We start from the raw sequence: 21069 nt of genomic DNA on the forward strand, positions 1-21069 counted from the left end.
TGTTAAAACATGGGCACCAAGGTAGAAGTAAACTGTAGAATCCTCCTTGTCGTTCTCGTTTCCAGTTAAACTAAACCCTGCCTTTGATTTGGGTTTTGGGTAGCTCCATTTCTTCCGAGCAGCCTAGAAACTGAAAGGAGGGTTGGGATTTTCAGAGAGAGAGAGAGAGAGAGAGAAGAAAAAAATGGTGACGTCGGCGGTGGTGAACACGTACCCACTGTCGAGCTACACGTTCGGGACCAAAGAGCCCAAGATGGAGAAGGATACCTCCGTCGCTGATCGCCTCGCTCGAATGAAAATCAAGTATGCCTCATTTTTGAAAAATTATTTACTCTTTTCAATTTGTTCCAATAGTTTTTAGATTTTGAAAGTTGTTTAGGCTCTAAACCCTAGTTTTTTCATTTTGGTGTGTGAATCGGCAGCTATATGAAAGAGGGAATGAGGACCAGCGTCGAAGCGATTTTACTGGTATGTGATTTGACTCAACAACCCCCCTCTTCTCGTAATTTCCTTTTATTTTTTTGATTTGTTATAAATAGGAAAAAAACTTGTTGCATTTCATTTTATTATTTCTTGTTCAATTGCACATTATAAGGGCTCTTGAGGTCATGCCTTCCTTGCTATACATGGATTTTTGAGCTAAATAACTCGTGCATCATTGAATGAGGAATTAATGTTTCACACATGGCACCAGCTCGATAGGAATTTTCTTTTATCAATGGAGCACAGCAAGGAAGGAGAATAGGATTTGTTTGTTTCATGGTCTCTGATAAAAGGATATAAAAGTACTTACCAATGGGTATTAGGTATCATTTTAGCTTTTTAGTTCTTGTTATGTTTTCATGTTCCACGTTCTCGTAATTGTAGATGTTTTCACTTGGATGGACAGAAATTAGACATGAACTTGATTTAACATTTTCATTCTTTCCCCGGCCTCAACGTATGTCTACACTGTGCAGGTACAGGAACATAATCATCCCCACATACTTCTCCTGCAGATTGGGAACACGTTCTGCAAACTTCCTGGTGGACGACTCAAGCCAGGAGAGAATGGTATGACCTTACCCTGTATTCCATCCTTTTCATGGTTCATTCATTTTCCTAGTTCATATTGTTGAAGACTGACACCTGTTCTTTTTTGGTTTCTTTGTGTTGATGGGTATCTTTATGTTGCAGAAATTGAGGGGCTGAAAAGAAAGCTGACTAGCAAGCTTGGCGCTAATTCACCTGCTCTTGTGCCAGACTGGCAGGTACTACTCTCTGATTTATTATCAATTTGAGTATAGATGTGAGAAAGATTTTAGAATCATATAGGGCTAGAGGAAAACACATGAGAAGTATTACTTGGAAGTGAGTTGACTTTAAGTGTGAAAAGGTAATGACAGATGAATGGAAGTTCCAAGGCAACCAAAAATGCAATATAGCTAGACATATTAGCCTTTTCTATGTGCTTCTTCAGTGATCTGTTTCATCAAAGTGAACTTGGTTTATGAGAAGTTGCAGCATGTCAATTTCACAGTGCCACTAATTCTGTTTGAAAACCTGGAACTTGGAAATTATGGTTAAAGGCATCTATCCTATGACCCTAGTGTGAACTTGCAAGGCTACAGCGTGTCTATTTTGTCACTGCTCATTACTTACCTTGTCCCTTTGGTGCAGATAGGAGAGTGTGTGGCTATCTGGTGGAGGCCAAACTTTGAAACCATAATGTATCCATATTGCCCTCCTCACATAACAAAACCCAAGGTAAATGACTATCAAAAGATAAATCTTGGGCTATTAATTCTGTTGACAGCCTCGTTGGGCTGCATATCATATCTCCTTCCCTCTCTTTTCCACGCACTGATTTTTTACCAACACAACTTTTTTATTTACCCAGTTTTGGTAATGCAGGAGTGTAAGAAGCTTTTTCTTGTTCACTTATCTGAGAGAGAGTACTTTGCAGTCCCCAAAAACCTGAAACTTCTTGCAGTTCCATTGTTTGAACTCTATGATAATGTTCAGGTAGTGTGATCATATCACAACCTTCTGCTTTCCTACTTCATTTTGGAATTTGAATGTGACTTGTTTTCGGTGTGAATTCTAAGTCCTTTTAAAAAAATAGGTTTGTTGCATCAGAAACTTTTCAGAATTATGATTCATAAGCTTTATATAATTACTTCTTATGATCGGCCTTGCCCTGATCCCCTTTCTTTTGTAGCCTAAGATAACAACTGTAAACTTTTTCTTCCTCTCACTAAATCTTAATTTTTGCCTCTCTATTTTCTCATGGTATTCTTCTTTTAACTGCAGAGATATGGACCTGTCATATCTACAATTCCCCAGCAGCTTTCGAGATTCCAATTCAACATGATCAGTTCATGAAGCGAGGAATTTTGAAATTACCCTGATAGCACCATCCATTGTACTGAAGATCATATCTTGATATCATCACATGGATGACTAAAACTCAAGACCTGGATATTATTTTGTTACTGAACTTAAGTTGGTTAGTATGAGATCCTTCAGTTTATCCAGATGACTTATCTTAGGATATTGACCGTCCATCTATGTTTGGCCATTAATCATATTTGCTAATGCGTTTTGCATTGCACTTGGAACTTTGTTGAAACCGTGTTTGTATTGTTCAAGTTCTTATAGGAGCTAGTGGTAAAATCGATATATTCATGTTTCTCAGAAAGAAGATATGTTAGTTTCTTAAGACCGGGGAGCGATACAATTAGTTGTCTCAGCTCAGTGCTGTTTTGAGATTCTTTTAATATAAGATTTCGTAGCCGCTTTGGTGTAATGATTGGGTAGGAGGAGATGTATGTTTTTAGAGTGTCCTGACAGCTTCTTAACTTTGTGTAATGATGGGTAGCAGATGGATGCGTTCACAGCATTCTTATCAGCTTCATTTTGTTGAAGCCCTCATGTAATCATCTTTGTCGAATTCGCCTTGCATCAGTAAAATTCTTTCTATTGTCAAGGAGTTTTCTTAAAAGATATGGTTTGATCAATGCTGCCTTGTGCTTTTTGTTCTCCTGGTTCAGTTTATTTCTTATTCATGCTAAATATCTGTGCCCAAGGAATGCCACCTTGACGATGAGGGAAGATACATACCATATCTGGGAGTGATGAAAATTAAACATAAGATTTTGGACTAAATCAATGAATTAGTATTTTTCAATTTGAAAGTTTCCTTCATATTTTCTCCTCTCCATTGTAATCTAAATAGCTTCTGCTCCCGGGTTCCAAGGTTACATTAGAAGCATAAAGATGACTGCACCCTGTTTTCTTCCAAATTTTCTTCTCATCCATTTTCTCTCTTGCGCTTTGAGCCTCTGGCCATTTCCCTGCTGAGGCATGCGTATTCGACAAGAGCACATAAACCCCAGATTCATTTGTCTCCAACCCAGTAGCCCTCCCAATCACTTCCTCTGCCAACTTAAAGTGACTTCTTAGTCTGCAACCCCCAAGCAAGGCTCCCCAAATAGCAATGTCAGCCTTATATGGCATTTCCTTTACTATACGTAGTGCTTCCTCCAGCTGACCATTTCGGCTCAGTAAATCAATGAGGCAGCCAAAATGTTCGAGCTTTGGTACAACACCAAATTCTCTCTCCATAGCATAGAAGATTCTTTCACCTTCTTCTAACAAGCCTCCATGGCTGCAAGCAAACAGAGCAGCGGTGAATGTGAAGTCATTCGGCTTCAATCCTTCCTTTTGCATCAATAAGTATACCTTCATGGCATCTTCTGTCCTTCCATGAATAGCTACTGATCTAATCATAACATTCCAGCAAAATACATCCCTCTTTCCCATCTTGACAAAAAGCGTAAAAGCTCTATTTATGTCCCCGCACTTTGCATACATATCTATAAGGGCAGTTCCTAAAATGGTTCCAAAATGAGACCAATCTTCTATCAAGTAGTGTGTCCACTTTCCAAACTCTAGAGCACCCAAGTGGGAACAAGCCGACAGAACAGAAACGAATGTTTGTGCATCTGGAACTACATCTTTCGATTGCATTTGGACAAAAAGATCCAATGCTTCTTCATACTGTACATGTTGGGTGTAACTTGATATCATAGAGTTCCAAGAAACCACATTCTTGCATGGCATTGTCTCAAAAAACTTTCTTGCTGTTATAAGGTCACCTGCATTGGCATACACTCCGATCATCAACGTCCAAGAGACAACATCCTTCTCTGGCATCCGCTCAAACAAATCTCTCGCATTACCTACATCCCTTACTTCAGCATAACCAGAAACCATAGAATTCCATGAAACAACGTCCCTTTCAGGCATTACATCAAACAGCTTTCGTGCACTCTGAACATCACAAACGCTGACATAACGTGAAATCATGCGGTTCCATACTTCTACAGGTTTCACACACATATCATCAAAAACCCTGCGGGCATCATTCGAAGTCCCATGATCGACAACAGCCGGGTCACAAGAATCCAACTTTTTAACATACATATTGAAAAGCGCATTAGCAACTGCTAGATATGACTCGAACCCATGCTTTACTATATGGCAATGCACTTGTTTCCCTTTTCTGTACCAACCCATTTTAGTGCACGAGTTTAAGACGTATGGGTAGGTGAAATTATGGGGTTTGAGTCCTCTGAGAGGCATTTCATCATACAATGAGACGCATTTCTCGAAGGGACCATTTGTATCATACCCTCTAATCATGGCATTCTGAATCATAATGTCGTTACTGAGTTCAGGACCCAATTGGGAAAATATGAGATTGGGATACTCCATAGTTCCAAACTCGGTGCTCCGCCGAAGAAATTTTGAGAAAATTTGGATGTTTTGGTTGAGAAAGGTTGTGGCAATGAGGGCGTGTATTTGCTTTAACTGTCTGAATGTGCATTGTGGCAATACTTTTGAGAGGTTGATCTCTAAGGAACAAGCCATGCCTTGCATATTGGGAGCACACTAATCCAGTAGCTCTTTTGCTTCTGTCTGTTTTTCTTTTAATTACTTCTTTTCCTTTTTGTGTTAAAAGGGAAAAGAAAAAGAAAAAAAACAATAGCAACCAAATTAGAGAGTGTATAGAATCCACACAGCTTCCTTATTAATTGAGAATGATCCTTGTCTTTGCTTGATCGCATTTGGTTTTGTCAAAAACAAGGAATCCTGGCAAATCTAACTTGAAAAATGATCAAGTGTAGCATCAATAATTTTGGAAAAGAATAATAAGGCAGACGTGCAAACCCTGTTTCATTTTCTTAAGATAAGATGTTGGAAGTGTATAGGTAGGCAGCTCGTGAAACAGCAGCCTAAGCCCCCCAACCCAAAGGCATCATTTCCATGTGCCATAAAACAAAATTGAAGAGTTGGTCAATGAGATTGCTTAAGGATACTGTAATATTTTTTGTGTCATATCCTCTTGTCCTATACTATGTTGGCTTTTCAAGAGTCAGTTGTGTAAACGACCAACTTATTTAATATGGTTTTCCCAGAAACAAAACTTATTTTATTTGGATAGCAGAAGAGTAAGCAACCCTGGAACCAATTGCTTTGTAACAGTTGACACCATCCACTTAAGCAGACAGCTTTTTCGGAGAATACTTAAAGTAGATCAACGCTGTCTTAATCTCTGTCCTTTTTTTCATTATACTAAAACAAATAAGAGAAATATTATTAAGGAGAAGTTGAGTTTTGTTTCTTATGTTCTATGTTAGGTTGCCAGGTTCAATCCCTAAAAATTTTATTTGCAACCTATTTTTTCTGATATGAAAGAAGCAGGAAAAGATGGACAGCTTGGTGTTTGTCCAAGTCCCACCAACGCATAAGTCTTCGACTTCATTCATGGAATCAAATCAATTTTCTGAGATTAGATTCCATGACAACCAAAATAAGTAGATCTATAACAAAGTCAGACTCATGGAAGTCAAATTTTGGCTTGATGACAGATGATTATCGACTTTGGAGGAATAAGCTTGTATTGCACCAATCAGAATATGAGACAAAATAACGTATAACTTTGTCAATCATTGATATAAAGGTATTAAAGTTGGAGATAGAAAGTGTGCACAAGTTGTAGAATAAAACAGAATATGAGACAAAATGAAGACTGGTTTGCAGTTGAAGTTACAATAGAATTTCAGAAATGAAAATCATGCCCTATAAATTTTATTTCCAGTGAATAAAATCAAAACAGCACATGGTAATTTCAACAGTGACACAGCACAACTGGTTTTAATAAAAAGGAAAGGATCAGTACTGTCTAACCAACCACCATATCAAAGATAACTTTCTGATGCTGATAGTATCTTTTGCTGGTACGAAGTTAATTCCTGAGGTCAAGGGTCGTGGGTTTTGGGGACATAATTGGTTTTTGTTGTATAAAGCTGCTGTTATTATTATTATTACAACTTGGTGATTAGTTAATGGTGAGGCAGTTGTAGTGTGCGATTGCTTTTGCTGTCTTATCTCATGTTCTAACTTCTAAGTCTTTCTTTAAGATGGCCAATGAGCTTAATGTTATGAACTAATGAATGTTCTTATTTGGTTGCTGTCAAACTGGTTTTGTTTGTATCGATCCTTCGAAAGAAAACACATGGTTTACGACCAACTTAAAATAAACCATCAGTATCGTTAATGTGTCACACTGTCCTGTCCTGATTCCATTATAATGATGCAATCAAGGTTCAAGGTTCCAAAACCAAGAGCTACCAAGAAAGAAAGAAAAAACTTCAAAAAACCCAAATTGCTGTTTTTATTTATTTATCTCACTATAAATATATAAAATACAAGTGATTAGGCATGGTTGAGATATGAAGCTAAAACGTGGAAGATGAATTAATCCCAAATAAATGCGCTGTAGATCCATAATTCATGTACCCTAAACCACCCAACCCAAGAACATTGAGCATGAAGCATGCTTCAAGATTAATGGAGGGGTGTACCCATCTAGAGTTTTTTAAATTTTTTTTTTTTTTGAACATGCTTGAAGGGACTTACTTGAATATGTTTTTCTTTTGGGTCATTTTACTTTAATAAGTCTATATTAAGAAACTTATCCCTCAACCCATTTTAAAAACAAGGGGAAGAAGACAATCTTCTTAAAACAGACAGAGTACCATACGATCCGTATGAAAATATCAAAATCTGTGATTGGTGCAGATAATGATGAGTGTTTTGGGAAACAGAGTGCAGCTGAGATAGAAACTAATGAAGCAAAAGGGACTGTGTCTGCATTGTCAAGGTGGAAAGCTTACTTTTTTACAAAAATGAACCTTGTTTTTCATATAAACGGGGTAGTTTAAATTTAATTGAACATATGGAGACTTTTAATGAAGTCAATATTCGACAGAGAAGGAATGAGTCATAACGACAATTTTTCTTCATTTTGATACTTCAGTGTGTGTGTATATATTTCTTGTAACTTAAGCAATGACTTTGACTAACACGAAACGACAAAAAGTTGAACACATTTTAAGAATATGCTAATTAGTTCTTTCAACTTGATGATCCACTTGGAAATCACAATTATACAAACTTAAACAGGTTTTTATTAAAAGTAATTAAATGGTTCACAATTAAAATTAAGAACATAAATATTGCAGAGTGTTTAGGTGGCAAAGGGAAAGATGCTGATGTGAGAGACACCGACACAGTTTAATTACTGTATTCCATTCCCATTGTTCATTGTGTAATGTAGGGCAAGCTTGGCATACGTTTTTTAATTCTTGGTAGACAAATGGGGGATCTGGGTTGACAAAACGATAATATTTTCATTTGGGTATCTCCAAAGAAATAGAGTCATGCGCAATACATATATATTTTTTCCTTTTTATATATAATCAAAACGATATTATTCCTCATTTAAAATTGTAAAAAACAATCTGTCAAAGTATTTAAATACAAAACTTAATAAACGGGTGAACTGAATTGGTCATTCTCAGTTAAACCAATGATTGTTTGAATAATTGCTTCTTGTCCATCGGTTCATTGGTTCATGGATGAGAGTTGGGTTGGGTACAAAGGGATATTTTCGAATAATCCACAGATGAAATACTGTCCGCCTTTGGATCTTTGTATCCGTTGTCCATTTGTCCCTTTTGCATTTCTTTATATCACCATGCCTATCGAACAAGGTTTTTCAATATTTCAAAGGAATCGATTTCCCATTACTTAAAGTCCAATCAAGCTAAACCCCCTTTTAACAAATTTCCATTTCAATGGAAAAAATTTGTCGGTAGGTTAGAGAGAGAGCAGAGAAGTGATTAAAATAATAAACCATGATGGCATGATATTGATTTAATGTATGTCACCTAGTTCCCCCAAGAGCATCATCATAAAAAGCAGAGGCAGTTTTCAAAAAATTGTACCTTTTTTTTTTTTTTTACTACAAGCGATTGGGGGAGGGGAGTTTACACAAATATTACTTGGGTGCTTGAAAATTTTAAACCTCTGCTCACATGAGGGGAGGTGGAGTAGACCTTCATACTTTTATCAAACCTTACCCTTTTGAAAACTTTGTTGCTGAAATCAATGCATTAGATTCTTCTACCAAAGTCTTCTCTCTAATTATTTTGTTTATTTTCTTCATTAATGGAGAAATGTTTTGGCAAGCACTTTTGTGTAGAAGCGGCTTTTTAACTAGAGTCAACTCTCATCCCCAAGTGACATTTTGGATGAGTGCATATTCTTTATCTTCATAGCTTGATTTGCGTGGTTCTGAGTATTATATGAAATCGGAGGCATGTTGGTCGTTTTCTTGTGTTTTCTTTTACATCAGCACAAGTCTCATAAAATCATGATGTAATTGTTGCAAGAAATGGATATGAACCTACACATCCATCCATGGACAAAGTTCTAACTTCAATCAAAACCAAAACCAAAACCAACTTGAATCAATCTCTGCAACTCTAAAAGAAGAGAAGAGGGTCTTAATAATTTATAAATGGAGCTTAAAAACAGAGGTGGTTTAAATTATATAGGTTAACCTGTATAACGTACTATAAATTAATCCCACATGGGTCCACAGTAGATCACAGCTTCTCCCAAGTTAAAACCTTTAAATTAGTTTATTTAGAAGTCAAATTAGTTACATATGGGCAGGTTTGCATTCTTGGGCAACCGTGACTTTCTTAAAACCTTGCAGCTTTATCTTACCTCATGATCGAATATGAAAATACAGTAACAGCATAAAATATATATTTTTCATGCTTCAATGCTTGTTTGGCATAAAAAATGTGAAGTTTCGTGCTTTGTTAATTCTTTTAAAGAGCAGACTTCAACTAATCATTGCTTTAAGTACCAGAGCCCAATTGAGGTCAGCTGTTCATTGCTCTACAGCCTAGTTTCCTCTCTCTCTCTCTCTCTCTCTCTCTCTCTCTCATAATTCACAACATATATATACAACAAGTTGCAACTTGCAAGTTTTGTTGGTGGAAAAATGGGCTGCAAGTCATCAGATAAGCCAAAGCCAAAGCACAGAAAGGGATTGTGGTCACCTGAAGAAGACCAAAGGCTTCGAAACTACATCCTCAAGCATGGCCATGGCTGCTGGAGCTCTGTTCCGATAAACGCTGGTGAGTTTACCATTTTTCTTCTGTTCTTTTTGCTACAACCCTAAATCAACTCAGCCTGGTTCTAATTAAGGAATGCTTCATAGCTGTTTTATTGTAGTATTGGCACATTGGCCTATATTTAACATTGCTGGAAAAAAGAATGACAGAGGAATCTAAGATGGTTTTGATGATCAAGAATTTCAAGCTTTTGGTTCCTTTTTGATAATTATATAAAATGGCCAATCTCCAATCTATTGTTAATGCAAATTCTGCAGCAAGATTAACGAGTGTTAAAAGTTCAAGCTGAAAATGACCCCATTTTGTGATTTTATCTTTTGGAGTTGGTAAAGATGGCTCTCTGAGCCAACAACAATAGAGCTTGTGGTAAACTCTTGAGGTATCTAAGCAAAAGAGATTGATGGTGACTTTTCTATATAAAATTGGCTTAAACATCCCCATCAATTTGACTTTAATGCCATATGTAATTATTCATAAGATTATAATATACATGCAGGTTTGCAAAGGAATGGAAAGAGCTGCAGATTAAGGTGGATAAATTACTTGAGGCCGGGGTTAAAGCGAGGGACATTTAGCAAACAAGAGGAGGAGACAATCCTGACCCTTCATCATATGTTAGGGAACAAGTAAGCAATCAAGCAAGATAACCATCTTTTGTTTTTCTTGTTTATTACTTTTCATCATTTAGGGTAATTTCTGGGCCAACGATGGATGTTGATGTATAATGATATTAATATAGAAGTAATTATTAAAACCAGGTGGTCTCAAATTGCACAGCATTTGCCAGGAAGAACAGACAATGAGATAAAAAATTACTGGCATTCTTATTTGAAGAAGAAAGTGGCCAAAGCTGAAGAAATCATGGAAGGCCAGAGCAAATCTCAATATACAAGTACTACTTCAAGCTCAGACAACTTAGAGTGTTCACCATCTCCCCACAAGCCCACAACCTGTATTAATCCAAGTTATGAGTCAGTGGAAAAATCACCAACATTAATTCCCCAGACTGGTGATCAAACTCACAGAAGCCCTTTACCAAAGATTTTGTTTGCTGAGTGGCTTTCTTTAGACCATGTTCATGGTGGAAGCTATGCAAATAATATCAGTGAGGCTGGGGTTTCCAGGGAAGGCTTTGATCACAATTCTAATAATCTTCAAGCAGATCATGCTCTAGGACATAATTTTTTATTGAACAATGAAGGAGCATTTGAGAATGGTTTTCATTATGGGCTAAGCCATCATGGAGCGGCTACTGAGATGATCAATTCATCACAGTTTAAGTTTGAGGATCAGATTTCAGGACCTGGGTTTGTTGATTTTATATCAGGCTGTGATATGTGTAGTGATTTCAACTTGCACAACGATGTAATGTATTTTTATAAATAAGGGGAAAAAAATTAAGTTCCAAGGCAACAGTGAAAGAATAACCTCTAACTAGTAACAATATTAGCGGTTATTCTTTCATATTTGCTTCAACATATGGAATTACTTGAAAACAAGTACAGACTTTGAATTGATCTCATTCTTATTGGTCTAAAAAAAATACTCATTGGCCAAGACTTGAGTTTCAAGAGCTTAGAGTGTAATTTCATTTATCTTTCTTCTTCTGTCTAAGCTGGTGTAGTATATGCAAATTATACAGCTTGGCAACGAAAGCATTCTTAAACCATAACCTTCATGAACGAGATGATCAAACAAACAAATCTGTGTATGTAACTCAACGCGATCAATCGGAGGTTTCTCAACCCAATTCCCCACTTAGTTTAAAATCATGAAATTGTCGTCTGCATGGATTATGGTGGCCCAAAGAACAACAGTGACAACAAAAATAGTGACTGTGATAGGCGTCCATTTCATTGCGATCACCTGTGTATATAGAAATATAACTTGAATAAAAGAAATTATCTTAATTTCCATTATGTCTGAGTTTTGAGTCAAATGTACCTCAAGGCGTGGCGAACACCAAATAGGTGAAACAGCTTGTATATAGACACTAGTCGACGGTCTTTCCAATATTTCTGTAAATTTAAGTGGAGAAGTTTTAGAACAAAAAGAGGAAGCTTTTCATGTGTTCATAGCATTGACTTGACAAGGAAAGTAAAAGTAGCTATAAATATGAAAAAGAAAGCCAACCTGAATATCTCCATCTCTCTATGATTTCAGAAAGATTTTCAGTAGCAATGTCTAAATCTTGTTTCCGGTTAGCATTAAGCTTTGACAGATTAGCTTGTGTTCTTGTATCAATGTATTGCTTTCTAATATTCCCAATCACACCATCTGCCAAACAAAGTTGTGACATGCATGGTTGTGGCAAACATTCGTAACAAAATTTAAACTTACATTTTTGGGGTGGGATTTAAATCGTAAAGACTTAATTTGTAATTATATGCCTTCTAATTTGACATCTAGTGCCAAATCTTATGCTAAGAGCCAAATTGATGTCAAATGGTACTATTAGCTGAAGAAAATTACCGAATTTGACAAGGCAGTATGGTCTTGTGACTTTCTTAATGAGGCTACTATCAAAGTTTTCAAATTCCTTTTGCAAATCTTGTAGATAATGGAAAGCTAGTTTTCTTGGATATGAAGAGTCGCAGAGTGTGATGAAGGCAATGCCATTCTCGACCATGTAGCTTCATTTTAAAAGGACGAGGTTAAAACAAAAAACAAAAACAAAAAACACATGTAAATACCGTCCCCTGTTTTATGATGGTTTAGATTTCTTTGAGCATTTTCAGTTTTTGTTACCTTGATTTTGGGATAAAATTAAAAGAAAAGGGAAAAACAGAAAGAGAAATAAGAGGATACTTAAAGCAGTGATGATCGGCGCGAATGGTCATCTTGGAAGGAGGCAAGGCTCCTCTTGAGATTTCTCTGAGTATGAACTCTCCTTGTCTCTTGTAAAATGAAAAGTTTTCATGTTCTTCATTCAAAGAAGAAGGTCCTTTTGCAAGACACAGACCATCACTTAACCTTCCAACAATTGTAAGCTTTACCATACCTACTACATATATGAACGAGTTTAAGAAGATGATGTATTTATAGAGATGAAAGGGAAAGGAAGCTAAATGAAGGTAACTTGGAGATGAAGTTATTCCTTAGGTCACGGGTGTGCAAAGGCAGCCATGGATTTCTGTTGAAACAAGCTAAATATTAACTCCACATACAAAGGCAAGCAATGTCTTCTTCTTTCTCCTTTTCATCTCAAGGAAAATATAATGGTCATAAAGATTTCGCATTTAAATAAAATAAATTTGTTTACACACACGTATCATTCACATTACTAGCATTCATCATGATCGTCTAATTAATGAAATATTAATTTAAAAGAGGAAAAAGAAAAAGTTTGTGACAAATAAGTTAAGTTGATTTTTTCTGCAAATCGAGTGTATGTACGCACACATACTTTATCAAGACACACACATATTAACTAACATTGGCCAATGCCCCATTTCAAGGAGAAGAAATAAACACATCTAAATCAACAAATGTACTTCCAAGCCAACAGAATATACAAATAATTCAAATGTTGTCAACCGGACCTGAATTTATTTTAGCCTGAAAAACAACCAAGGAGTTTCTTAGGAGCATTTCCTGTGGCACAGTATTTTGCAGCTGTTTCCTCCGCCTTAAGAAGATCCTCCCCGCGTTTAGCTTCGATCGCTGCCCTCTTTTCTTCTGCAGCCTTGTGGATTAAAGCTATCTTGTTTTTCATCTGTTCCACATACTCTGCCTTCTTCTTCTCCAATTTTTCCTGCTCATGCACAAATTGCTCTCTTTCTTATTGGAATTCAAGTACTGGATTTGATGTTGTCTCACTCACAAAACTTAATAAGATCATCGAGGAAATGAATGAATTGTTACCTCAATCTTTTTCAGCTCAGCCTCCACAGTTGCCTTCTTGGTGTTCTCCCATGAACCAACGGCAGATAGCTTCTTATGAGCTCTGTTTTCCAACACAAAATACATTCACTTCAGTATATCAAATTATATCAAACAGACTTGGTGGAAATGGAAAATCTAATCGTTTCGTTAGAATGAAATGATTCCCTTGGTATACAGATAGCAATGCCAGAGTTCCATAAACTTTTGCATAATATGATGCTCACTGAATTAAACTCAATATTCAAGAAAAGTCCTTACTTATTCTCTGCCTTTGATTTTTCACTTTCTTCCCATGCTCTGATAAGTGACAGCCTTTTCTCTGTTGCAACTCTTGCAAGCACAGCATCTGAAGAAGATAGGAGAAAGTTAAACCTACTTAATTAAAAAACCTACATCAACAAGCAGGATTGAAATTAAGAAGCTCGGGATGAAACAACACTCACCTCGATTGACTGAACCCTCCTTACTTTTCTCTTCGGCAGCAGGTTCAGAAGGCTCTATGGGAGGAGGAAAAAAAAAAAAAAAAAGCTTCTTTCAAATTTGAGATGCCAAGGATATTATATAGCAAGCAAAAGCAATGGTAATTTGGTCCATCTAGTGGAAGAACTTTCGGAGTTCAAATTCTGAAGTGTCTAACAGAACTTTTAAACTCATTATTAGGTAACTCGATCAAATCCTGACACTGAAATATAATTTCTAACAAAAAGAAGAAGACAACGAAATATAATTTGATACAGAAAACAATATTTACTACAAAAATACAGGGAAAAGGAAACGAAATTCAAAACAATAAGAGAAAGCAAGCGGGAACCAAAAGATGACAGAAGGAAATAATTATTGGTAAAAAAAACCATGGGGAAAATAACATTAAAAGACCATTTTTATTTATTTATTTATTTTAAAGTAAAACAAAAAATCTCAAGAATTAGAAACAGAACATATATGCCAGACAAGACAAGCAATCCCAAGTCATCAAAGAATAAGAAAATCAGATTCATGATGGGGTGAAAATAAAAGAAGTGATCAGAGCGAGATTTGCTTTTCTCACCAACCAAGCAGATAAAGTTATAAACTTTAACAATAAAGAAAATATAATAAAGTGAAGGGGGATTTGGAGAAATATACTCTCAACAATAGCAAGAACTTTGGAGTGATCAGCCTCAGCTTTGTGTTCAGGGGCAGAGGGTGGTGGAGTTTCAGATTTGTCCTTAGTTGGCTGAGGATCTTTTGGAGCTTCCACAACCGGCTTCTCTTCCTCTGCCGGGGCCGGAGCCGGAGCCGGAGCGGGTGGAGGATCCGAGAGTGATTCGGATTCTAACTTCTTGGGTTCCTCTGTCTCTGCCATATTATTGTTTTGTTACTAAAAGGTTTTTTTTTTTTTTTTGGGTTGCAAGTGGAAGAAACTCGAAGCTTTCAAAAGCAAGTTCACTGTGTATATACTAAGAAAGAAGATTATACAAGCAACAGAGAGAGATATGGTTGAGATTGTATAGGTGGTATAGTTGGAGGAAGGTAACTGTTACTTAAAAAAACCTAATTAGCTCATGAGCTGGATGGTAGGTACATGTGGCCTCTTATGAGTTGTCAATAGAAACACAGAGTGTGACAAATTTAATCAAAGTGATTAATTAAAAGAAGAAGAAAAAACACATTAAGTTTCGTTATTATAATAAGAAAATGTTATTATCAAGGAGAGCTCCATTGTTGTTCAGTCTTGCATTAGCATTGTTATAGTCCTCCTGCGGTTCTCTCTATGCACCAGCTTGTTAATTGTTTAACAAGGTAGTGTCTTTCATCGCCAAAATCAAAATTATTATTTCTAAAGTGCATACTATTATTCTAAACGTTATAATATATTCTAAGTTCGAATACTATGTATCTTACGTCTTTATTAATAGATAAAAGTAAAAGATTTCGTATACTCGTGTGAAAGTAAACATTTATTTTTATCTTTTATAAAGTAACCTAATAGCTTTTGATTAGAAAAGAAGAAATTGCATATTATCTTTAACTTTTAGCGACTCTTATCGAGTAAATTAATACTCTTGATACAGAACTAGGCCAAAAGAAGAAGAATCTAATTATGAGGGAATATTTTTTGCCGTTTGAATTGGACAGTGAGTTTCCATATTTTTCATAAACGCCAAATCAAGAGAGAGAGTGGTAATGTTGGGTTTGTGTTAGTAAATTAGGTGGTGAGCTAATGTTTTCATTTTAGAAAAGGTAAACGAATGTTTTGGCTCCATATAAGAGACAAATTAACAAACATTGTATGTAGTTAACAATAAGAACGATGAAAGAATTATTCGGAATTTCTTTTGGACTGAAGTGATCTGTATTTATTTATTTCCAAAAATAGATATTTTGTGCGATCAAGAATAAAAGAGAGCAGGAGCTCATCAGCTCTCGTCAAGATTCTATGATTTTCGCATTGGTGGTGGAATCTTTGTAGGCCACACTCTAAAGTGACTTGCCACCCTTCTCTATCAATCTACTTTTCCATCCACCCCCTCAAAACGCCTTTTTTGTCTGATTTGCCTTTTTTGTTTGGGTAATTTCGTCTGATTTGCATTGAGGCTTGACATATGTGTTTGTGTCTGTATTATTAGCCCTCGCAAGAATTTTGCAACCACAAAATAAAAGATCCTTCGGAGGAAGAAAAACTCATTGAGATTTGTGTAAAGAATTCTAGCTGAAGTGATGGCTCATGTGTGTATCATAGATCATGATTAGAGTTAGAATTATAAAATTTAAAAGAGTCTTGAAAGAGAAAATACAAATATATCAAATATATAATTATTCAAGAGTTTGTGTGTGTTTTAGAGAAGTAGAGGAGAGTTTCTGAGGTGGCTTAGGCTTACCACCGAAATTTGGAGTTCCAAACACAACTGGGCAAACAAGAAAGCAAAGTGTTGTCGGCAGTTGGAAAACGTTAAATCACCAACTGCCAGAGTGCCACGTTGTGGACCCCTTTGCTGCGCAACTGCGGACGTGTCTATGTCCATATTGAACACGTGTTCCAGCTCTGACAAAATGTACAGATGACTGACTACATGTCGTAGTCGTGTGCTGTCTCTCTTTTGTTTTTGGTCGAATGTGTGTGTTGTCTCTCATTGGTTGTGTACAGTTTCTGGATAAAACGATTGAAACGATAAAATCCACCTAGGTCATTTATATCATTTTTTTTTAAAAGGGTACAATTATTCGTGTACAATGTCACAGTTAATTGCTTTATTAGCTAATTTTATTATAATTATGATAATATTGATTTATTAATTACATGAAAATTTGATTGCGCGTAGTGTGGTGTGGTGTGGGGGGATTTTCAATCGTCTGCACAAACACCAAAACACTTGGTTGGCAAAGAATTGCTGCCACGAAATTTTTCAGCCTTCTTCTCAACTTTCTGAAGTCCATGGGTGCGTTTTGCTTCAATTTTGACCTTGGTGTCTTCTATGACCTTGATCGAGTGAGCTTCTTTGTTCTTCATCTTTTCCAGTTCCTTATGTCTTAGCTTCTCAACTTTTGTCTGCTCCATCATGCATATATAAATTAATTAAATGTTAATATTATATTATTAATTTGATAAACAAATAAAAGTGCAGTCATGCAACGACCTCAATCTTCTTCCCCAAGGCCTCCAGGTCTATTTCACTTGCGTTCTTTTTCTCCTCGTTGATGGCTTTCATTTTGTCAGCTCTGTTCATCAATACATAATTTTATCATGATTAGTATAATTCATTTCTAAAGGCTTTTTCCAAGATTGCTATGCTTCTGCTTACTTGTTATCAACTTTTGCTTTTTGTTTGGTCTCCCATGTATTTACACGACACTGAATGACTTCCTTCCGTATCTCTGTAAAGCTCTTACAGAGGAAGGAATAAACCATGCATTTTGAATCAGCCTATATAGCGCTAGCGTAGAATCTGAGAACATGAAACAAATTTAAGGAAAATTACCTTGAGCCATTCGGATTCCCTTGATTGATAAACACAAGTGGTTAAGATTCTACGTATTCTACCAAATCACTTGAGCAATTTGCAGTTGTCTTCTTGCTCGAGTGTCTGAGTGGCGAGCAATCTTGCAATGACACCAATATATAATCGCTGGTCTCCCAAAAGCACAACCAACAAATTAAAACCTGTTGCTCTCATTTACACCACAACATAATTACGTTGTATCATGCGCAATTCTTATCAAATAATAAAATTGAACATGCAATTTTTATGATTCTCGAAATCTTATAATCTCTTTCACGCACACACCCACGCACGAGCGTGGTAAAAAGCTTGCAATGAAATAAAAGTAAAATAAGTAAGATGGGCATGCTAATAATTATGAATAAGTGGTCACAAATGTTTTTATCATGTTCATGTATAGGCTACACGTAAATCACAAATAATAGGTACCCATGCTTCAGTCCTTGAACTTACAGCCAAGTACACTATTTAAAAATATTGTTATATAATCATATAGATGAATAGCTTTGGTCATCTTCAATGGGAGCAGGAGCTTCAGAAAGAACTGAAATTACAACGAAGACTCCAAATAATATTGTGGTGAGAGCAGTGAAGTTGACAAGAAAGGCCTCAGAGCCAAATTTAGCCACTCCTGAGCTCTCAAGGAATGTGAGCTTCTCTAAGAACCCTAGTGAAGCATTGGCCACAGCCAAAACGTACACAAGGAGCCCAAATACCACATGCCATGGTATACACTCACTCCTTAGGGTAGGACTTCCTCCAGGGTAGAAGAAAATCAAGAACCCATATATCCACTGCCCATAAAAATTATACAAACAATTAGGTAGAGGAAAATTTTGAACTACGTACAATTTTCTTGTCTGATCGACTGTGTGGGTGGTTGTCAACTATTGATATATATGTATGTGTATGGTTCACTATGATCCACATATATCAACGGTTAACAACCACTACTTTGGAAAATGAGTGTCGAGTTTTTAGCGGTTAGGTTATGCAAAATGGGATTAAGGATTTATACCTGAATGCCATAGAGAACAATGACCCCAATCCCAATCCAGGAGTGCAAGCTGTAGAGGTTGGCAATCCCACTCTCATTATGGTTCTTGAATGCAGCATAAATACCAATGATACCCAGGGCTAACGCGAGGGCATGAAGAACCAGGTGTATCAGTTTCTTCACCTGTTTCTTCAAAGGAAGTGATTTGTAACTAATAATGGCTGCAATTTTTGGTTTTGGGATCAACATCAGACCAAGTGCAAAACTCAGTAATTAAAATTGCTAAAGGGATGAAGCTTTTTAATTACCTTCTCCTCCCAAGATAATTAAACCAAGTAGCATGAGCAAAGGATGGAGCTGTACAAATACAAAGATTATGAATTTCAAAAGAACAAAAGCAGTACGGATTATGGAATTAAGGAAAAAAAATATTATAACTGGGCCATTGTTTTTAGTTTCTTTTGGTCATTATTGGGCCACTGTTTTTTCACATTTTATTTATTTATTTCGCATAGATTAAGGCCACTCAAACTCAACGGACCCACCATCAACCTTGTTAATTTCGTTATGGGCCGCTTGGACTTTTTCGGGATTTTTATAATGAAGTATTTTCTTCTTTTTCCTTGAGTTTTGAGACCCAAAATAAATAAAAATCTTTAGGAAAAGCAAAAAAAAGTCCAGAAGAAAACGACAGTCGTATAGTGATTGAATAAATTGACCTAGGAAAGGAATCGAAGGCGGGCCACTGTGAATGATTTGAATATTCGAGTGTTGCCAGGCTGCCAAGTGCCAGCTATATTATATCTATTATCTAGAGAGGATAAACTCAATACTAATCCAATCCGAGGAGAGACGAAGGTGCTAGAAAGAAACGATGAGACAATTGATTTAAGAATATTTATTATCTTTTGTTGGTAATTTGTTTAAGAATATTATCATCTGCTGATGTGGATAAATGATGATCGTTCACTTAGCATCACAAGAGACGAAGGTGTCCAAGTAGGCAGATACAGACAGACACGTGAGTGGTCAACATTCAGCTTCGTTTCCAACTTTGGACAAGTTAAGTATGTGAATGTGCAACTCTCCAGGCACCCATGCAGTACATGGTTATGGTTATGGTAGCTAGGTGCCATACGTGTTCCACTTATTTACGCTAAAACCCCAAACTAATAATAAAATAAATGATGATATTCAAATTACAGGGGTAGGTGTGTTGGACTTGGAATGGTCGGTGAACTTGTGATACCCATGCATCAGCACCTTCACCTACCATCAAAACGACTACTTTTCTTGCTCTTCCAACTTGATTAAGCGATTTATTATTAATTAGTGTTTCTTAATTCTCAACTCTAGTCAATAATTTGCTTGCTTAAAAGTCTCCGTGACCAGCGCCAATAACGGTCGTCGGAAAACAAAATTAAAAAAAGAAAAAGAAAAAAGAGTGGTATTGGTATCCAATACCATATCATCAAGAAGAAGAATCAAAGGCATATATACTAAATGACTATGACAAGCTTCGATTGCCATGGCCAAAACAAAATTTACATCGATCGATCAATCAAGAACAAACAATCATCTAATTCATGCTCTACTATGCAAAAATGAAAAGAAACCTTATGCATAATAAATCTAGAAGAAAGAACCCAGAGAGAGAGAGAGAGAGAGAGAGAGAAAGGACTTACGTTGAAGATGAGGTTCTTGTTTGTAGCTTCCCATGCGAAACCACCTCTGAAGTGTATGTTCCAAACCAAAACCAGAACCAAAGCTGCGACTGCAAGCGTGTGTGCAACAAACGTGAATGGAATTGCTGGTACCCTTAACGCCATCTCTTTCCTTTTCTTCTTCCCTCTTCTCTTCTTCTTAATTATTTCTTTCCTCAAAACGAGTCAATTATATATTTCCATATGGAAAACCCCCTTTTATGATTTTATCTCTTTTTTTTCTTGGTATTGTCTCCTCAAAACTTTCCACCAGTTTATGTCGAGCCATGTGGACCGTCGGATTGAGATCTTGAAACAATCTGTGATGGATGCCACGTTGGCTCTCGTCTATAGGAGGCTTTTTTGACTAGGTGTACCCAACTTTGTGTCGTTTTCTTCCCTTGTTGGTCTCTCTCTGGCTCTTCAGGGTAACGTCCCATGATTCTCCCATTTTCAGGGCAAGTGTTCCCTGCGATTCTCATGAAAAGTAAGGTATTCTAGGGCAAATTTCCATCCGACGTCGTTCTGTGGTTGAAGTCATTGGTGACAGCAAGGGACCCATCATCTCATTCCTGATTCTGTTCTGTCCAGGTTCATACTTGGAGTTTCGTTATTATTCAATAATCCTTCTCAGGCTCACGGCCACTCCTGTCATTTTAACCTGGCGTTAAAAGCCCAAATTCAGCCCAAGCATGATGAGGCCCACATTCTAGGTCATTTCAATGTTAACAAAACACCCAAAAATTGAAAAGGCAAACAGAAAACAAGTGACATCTGTCTTCCATCTTTAATAATTTCCCCTCTACGTTCCTTGTATTGTATTCTTTCAATAATACTTGCACTTAAATAAATAAAAGTAATAAAACCCCACCCCCAACTATTCATAGTGGTACTAGTTTTATAGTTAAATCGTCTGCAATCCTCAATTGGCCACTGATATTATTATACATACATCATGCTATGCT

At 36.5% G+C, this 21069-nt stretch overlaps 7 protein-coding genes across 8 annotated transcripts; 2 read left to right on the top strand and 5 right to left on the bottom strand.

The window, feature by feature from the left end:
• Positions 1–2968, top strand: LOC117620188 (pre-mRNA cleavage factor Im 25 kDa subunit 2). Its single transcript, XM_034350327.1, has 7 exons — positions 1–303; positions 423–468; positions 960–1053; positions 1177–1250; positions 1660–1746; positions 1894–2004; positions 2293–2968. Exons 1-7 carry the CDS (start codon positions 185–187, stop codon positions 2362–2364), a joined length of 603 nt encoding a protein of 200 aa, XP_034206218.1. The 5' UTR covers positions 1–184; the 3' UTR covers positions 2365–2968.
• Positions 2969–3183: 215 nt separating this feature from the next.
• LOC117618442 (pentatricopeptide repeat-containing protein At3g29230-like) lies at positions 3184–4914 on the bottom strand. Its single transcript, XM_034348009.1, has one exon. The coding sequence runs from the start codon at positions 4912–4914 to the stop codon at positions 3184–3186; it is 1731 nt and encodes a 576-aa protein (XP_034203900.1).
• Positions 4915–9406: 4492 nt separating this feature from the next.
• LOC117619177 (transcription factor LAF1-like) lies at positions 9407–10936 on the top strand. The gene is made up of 3 exons (XM_034349057.1): positions 9407–9542; positions 10036–10165; positions 10298–10936. Exons 1-3 carry the CDS (start codon positions 9407–9409, stop codon positions 10923–10925), a joined length of 894 nt encoding a protein of 297 aa, XP_034204948.1. The 3' UTR covers positions 10926–10936.
• Positions 10937–10977: 41 nt separating this feature from the next.
• On the bottom strand, positions 10978–12772 carry LOC117619178 (25.3 kDa vesicle transport protein). The gene is made up of 5 exons (XM_034349058.1): positions 12348–12772; positions 12012–12172; positions 11673–11816; positions 11484–11557; positions 10978–11405 (listed from the first exon to the last, which is right to left on the bottom strand). The coding sequence occupies exons 1-5, from the start codon at positions 12536–12538 to the stop codon at positions 11298–11300; spliced, it is 678 nt and encodes a 225-aa protein (XP_034204949.1). The 5' UTR covers positions 12539–12772; the 3' UTR covers positions 10978–11297.
• Positions 12773–12895: 123 nt separating this feature from the next.
• LOC117619179 (remorin-like) lies at positions 12896–14893 on the bottom strand. Its single transcript, XM_034349059.1, has 5 exons — positions 14550–14893; positions 13868–13921; positions 13683–13770; positions 13404–13485; positions 12896–13293 (listed from the first exon to the last, which is right to left on the bottom strand). The coding sequence occupies exons 1-5, from the start codon at positions 14767–14769 to the stop codon at positions 13093–13095; spliced, it is 645 nt and encodes a 214-aa protein (XP_034204950.1). The 5' UTR covers positions 14770–14893; the 3' UTR covers positions 12896–13092.
• A 1698-nt stretch (positions 14894–16591) lies between these two features.
• Positions 16592–17631, bottom strand: LOC117617445 (remorin 1.4-like). 2 transcript variants are annotated; one of them, XM_034346822.1, is made up of 4 exons: positions 17384–17631; positions 17207–17279; positions 17042–17123; positions 16592–16953 (listed from the first exon to the last, which is right to left on the bottom strand). In XM_034346822.1, exons 1-4 carry the CDS (start codon positions 17391–17393, stop codon positions 16750–16752), a joined length of 369 nt encoding a protein of 122 aa, XP_034202713.1. In that variant the 5' UTR covers positions 17394–17631; the 3' UTR covers positions 16592–16749. The 2 variants fall into 2 exon arrangements, with proteins under 2 accessions (XP_034202713.1, XP_034202712.1); XM_034346821.1 differs by lacking the exon at positions 17384–17631 and having other exon boundaries at positions 17207–17377.
• A 95-nt stretch (positions 17632–17726) lies between these two features.
• On the bottom strand, positions 17727–20579 carry LOC117617444 (transmembrane ascorbate ferrireductase 1). Its single transcript, XM_034346820.1, has 4 exons — positions 20087–20579; positions 18710–18758; positions 18423–18622; positions 17727–18198 (listed from the first exon to the last, which is right to left on the bottom strand). The coding sequence occupies exons 1-4, from the start codon at positions 20228–20230 to the stop codon at positions 17893–17895; spliced, it is 699 nt and encodes a 232-aa protein (XP_034202711.1). The 5' UTR covers positions 20231–20579; the 3' UTR covers positions 17727–17892.
• Between the last annotated feature and the right edge of the window lie 490 nt (positions 20580–21069).

The sequence above is a fragment of the Prunus dulcis genome, chromosome 2 (genome assembly GCF_902201215.1).
Source record: "Prunus dulcis chromosome 2, ALMONDv2, whole genome shotgun sequence".
Lineage (NCBI taxonomy): Eukaryota > Viridiplantae > Streptophyta > Magnoliopsida > Rosales > Rosaceae > Prunus > Prunus dulcis.

Coding starts and splice junctions, on each gene's coding strand:
- LOC117620188 (XM_034350327.1), top strand. CDS start 185: ATGGTGACGTCGGCGGTGGTGAACACGTACCCACTGTCGAGCTACACG. Junction 304..422: donor CTCGCTCGAATGAAAATCAA/GTATGCCTCATT, acceptor GTGAATCGGCAG/CTATATGAAAGAGGGAATGA. Junction 469..959: donor GCGTCGAAGCGATTTTACTG/GTATGTGATTTG, acceptor TACACTGTGCAG/GTACAGGAACATAATCATCC.
- LOC117618442 (XM_034348009.1), bottom strand. CDS start 4,914: ATGGCTTGTTCCTTAGAGATCAACCTCTCAAAAGTATTGCCACAATGC.
- LOC117619177 (XM_034349057.1), top strand. CDS start 9,407: ATGGGCTGCAAGTCATCAGATAAGCCAAAGCCAAAGCACAGAAAGGGA. Junction 9,543..10,035: donor CTCTGTTCCGATAAACGCTG/GTGAGTTTACCA, acceptor ATATACATGCAG/GTTTGCAAAGGAATGGAAAG. Junction 10,166..10,297: donor CATCATATGTTAGGGAACAA/GTAAGCAATCAA, acceptor TATTAAAACCAG/GTGGTCTCAAATTGCACAGC.
- LOC117619178 (XM_034349058.1), bottom strand. CDS start 12,538: ATGGTAAAGCTTACAATTGTTGGAAGGTTAAGTGATGGTCTGTGTCTT. Junction 11,817..12,011: donor ATACTGCCTTGTCAAATTCG/GTAATTTTCTTC, acceptor TTTGTTTGGCAG/ATGGTGTGATTGGGAATATT. Junction 11,406..11,483: donor GGTGTTCGCCACGCCTTGAG/GTACATTTGACT, acceptor CTATATACACAG/GTGATCGCAATGAAATGGAC.
- LOC117619179 (XM_034349059.1), bottom strand. CDS start 14,769: ATGGCAGAGACAGAGGAACCCAAGAAGTTAGAATCCGAATCACTCTCG. Junction 13,486..13,682: donor AAATCAAAGGCAGAGAATAA/GTAAGGACTTTT, acceptor GTTGGAAAACAG/AGCTCATAAGAAGCTATCTG. Junction 13,294..13,403: donor CTGAGCTGAAAAAGATTGAG/GTAACAATTCAT, acceptor GTGCATGAGCAG/GAAAAATTGGAGAAGAAGAA.
- LOC117617445 (XM_034346821.1), bottom strand. CDS start 17,313: ATGGTTTATTCCTTCCTCTGTAAGAGCTTTACAGAGATACGGAAGGAA. Junction 17,124..17,206: donor AAAGCAAAAGTTGATAACAA/GTAAGCAGAAGC, acceptor ATTGATGAACAG/AGCTGACAAAATGAAAGCCA. Junction 16,954..17,041: donor CCTTGGGGAAGAAGATTGAG/GTCGTTGCATGA, acceptor ATGATGGAGCAG/ACAAAAGTTGAGAAGCTAAG.
- LOC117617444 (XM_034346820.1), bottom strand. CDS start 20,230: ATGGCGTTAAGGGTACCAGCAATTCCATTCACGTTTGTTGCACACACG. Junction 18,623..18,709: donor AATTATCTTGGGAGGAGAAG/GTAATTAAAAAG, acceptor CAAAAATTGCAG/CCATTATTAGTTACAAATCA. Junction 18,199..18,422: donor TTGTTCTCTATGGCATTCAG/GTATAAATCCTT, acceptor TTTTATGGGCAG/TGGATATATGGGTTCTTGAT.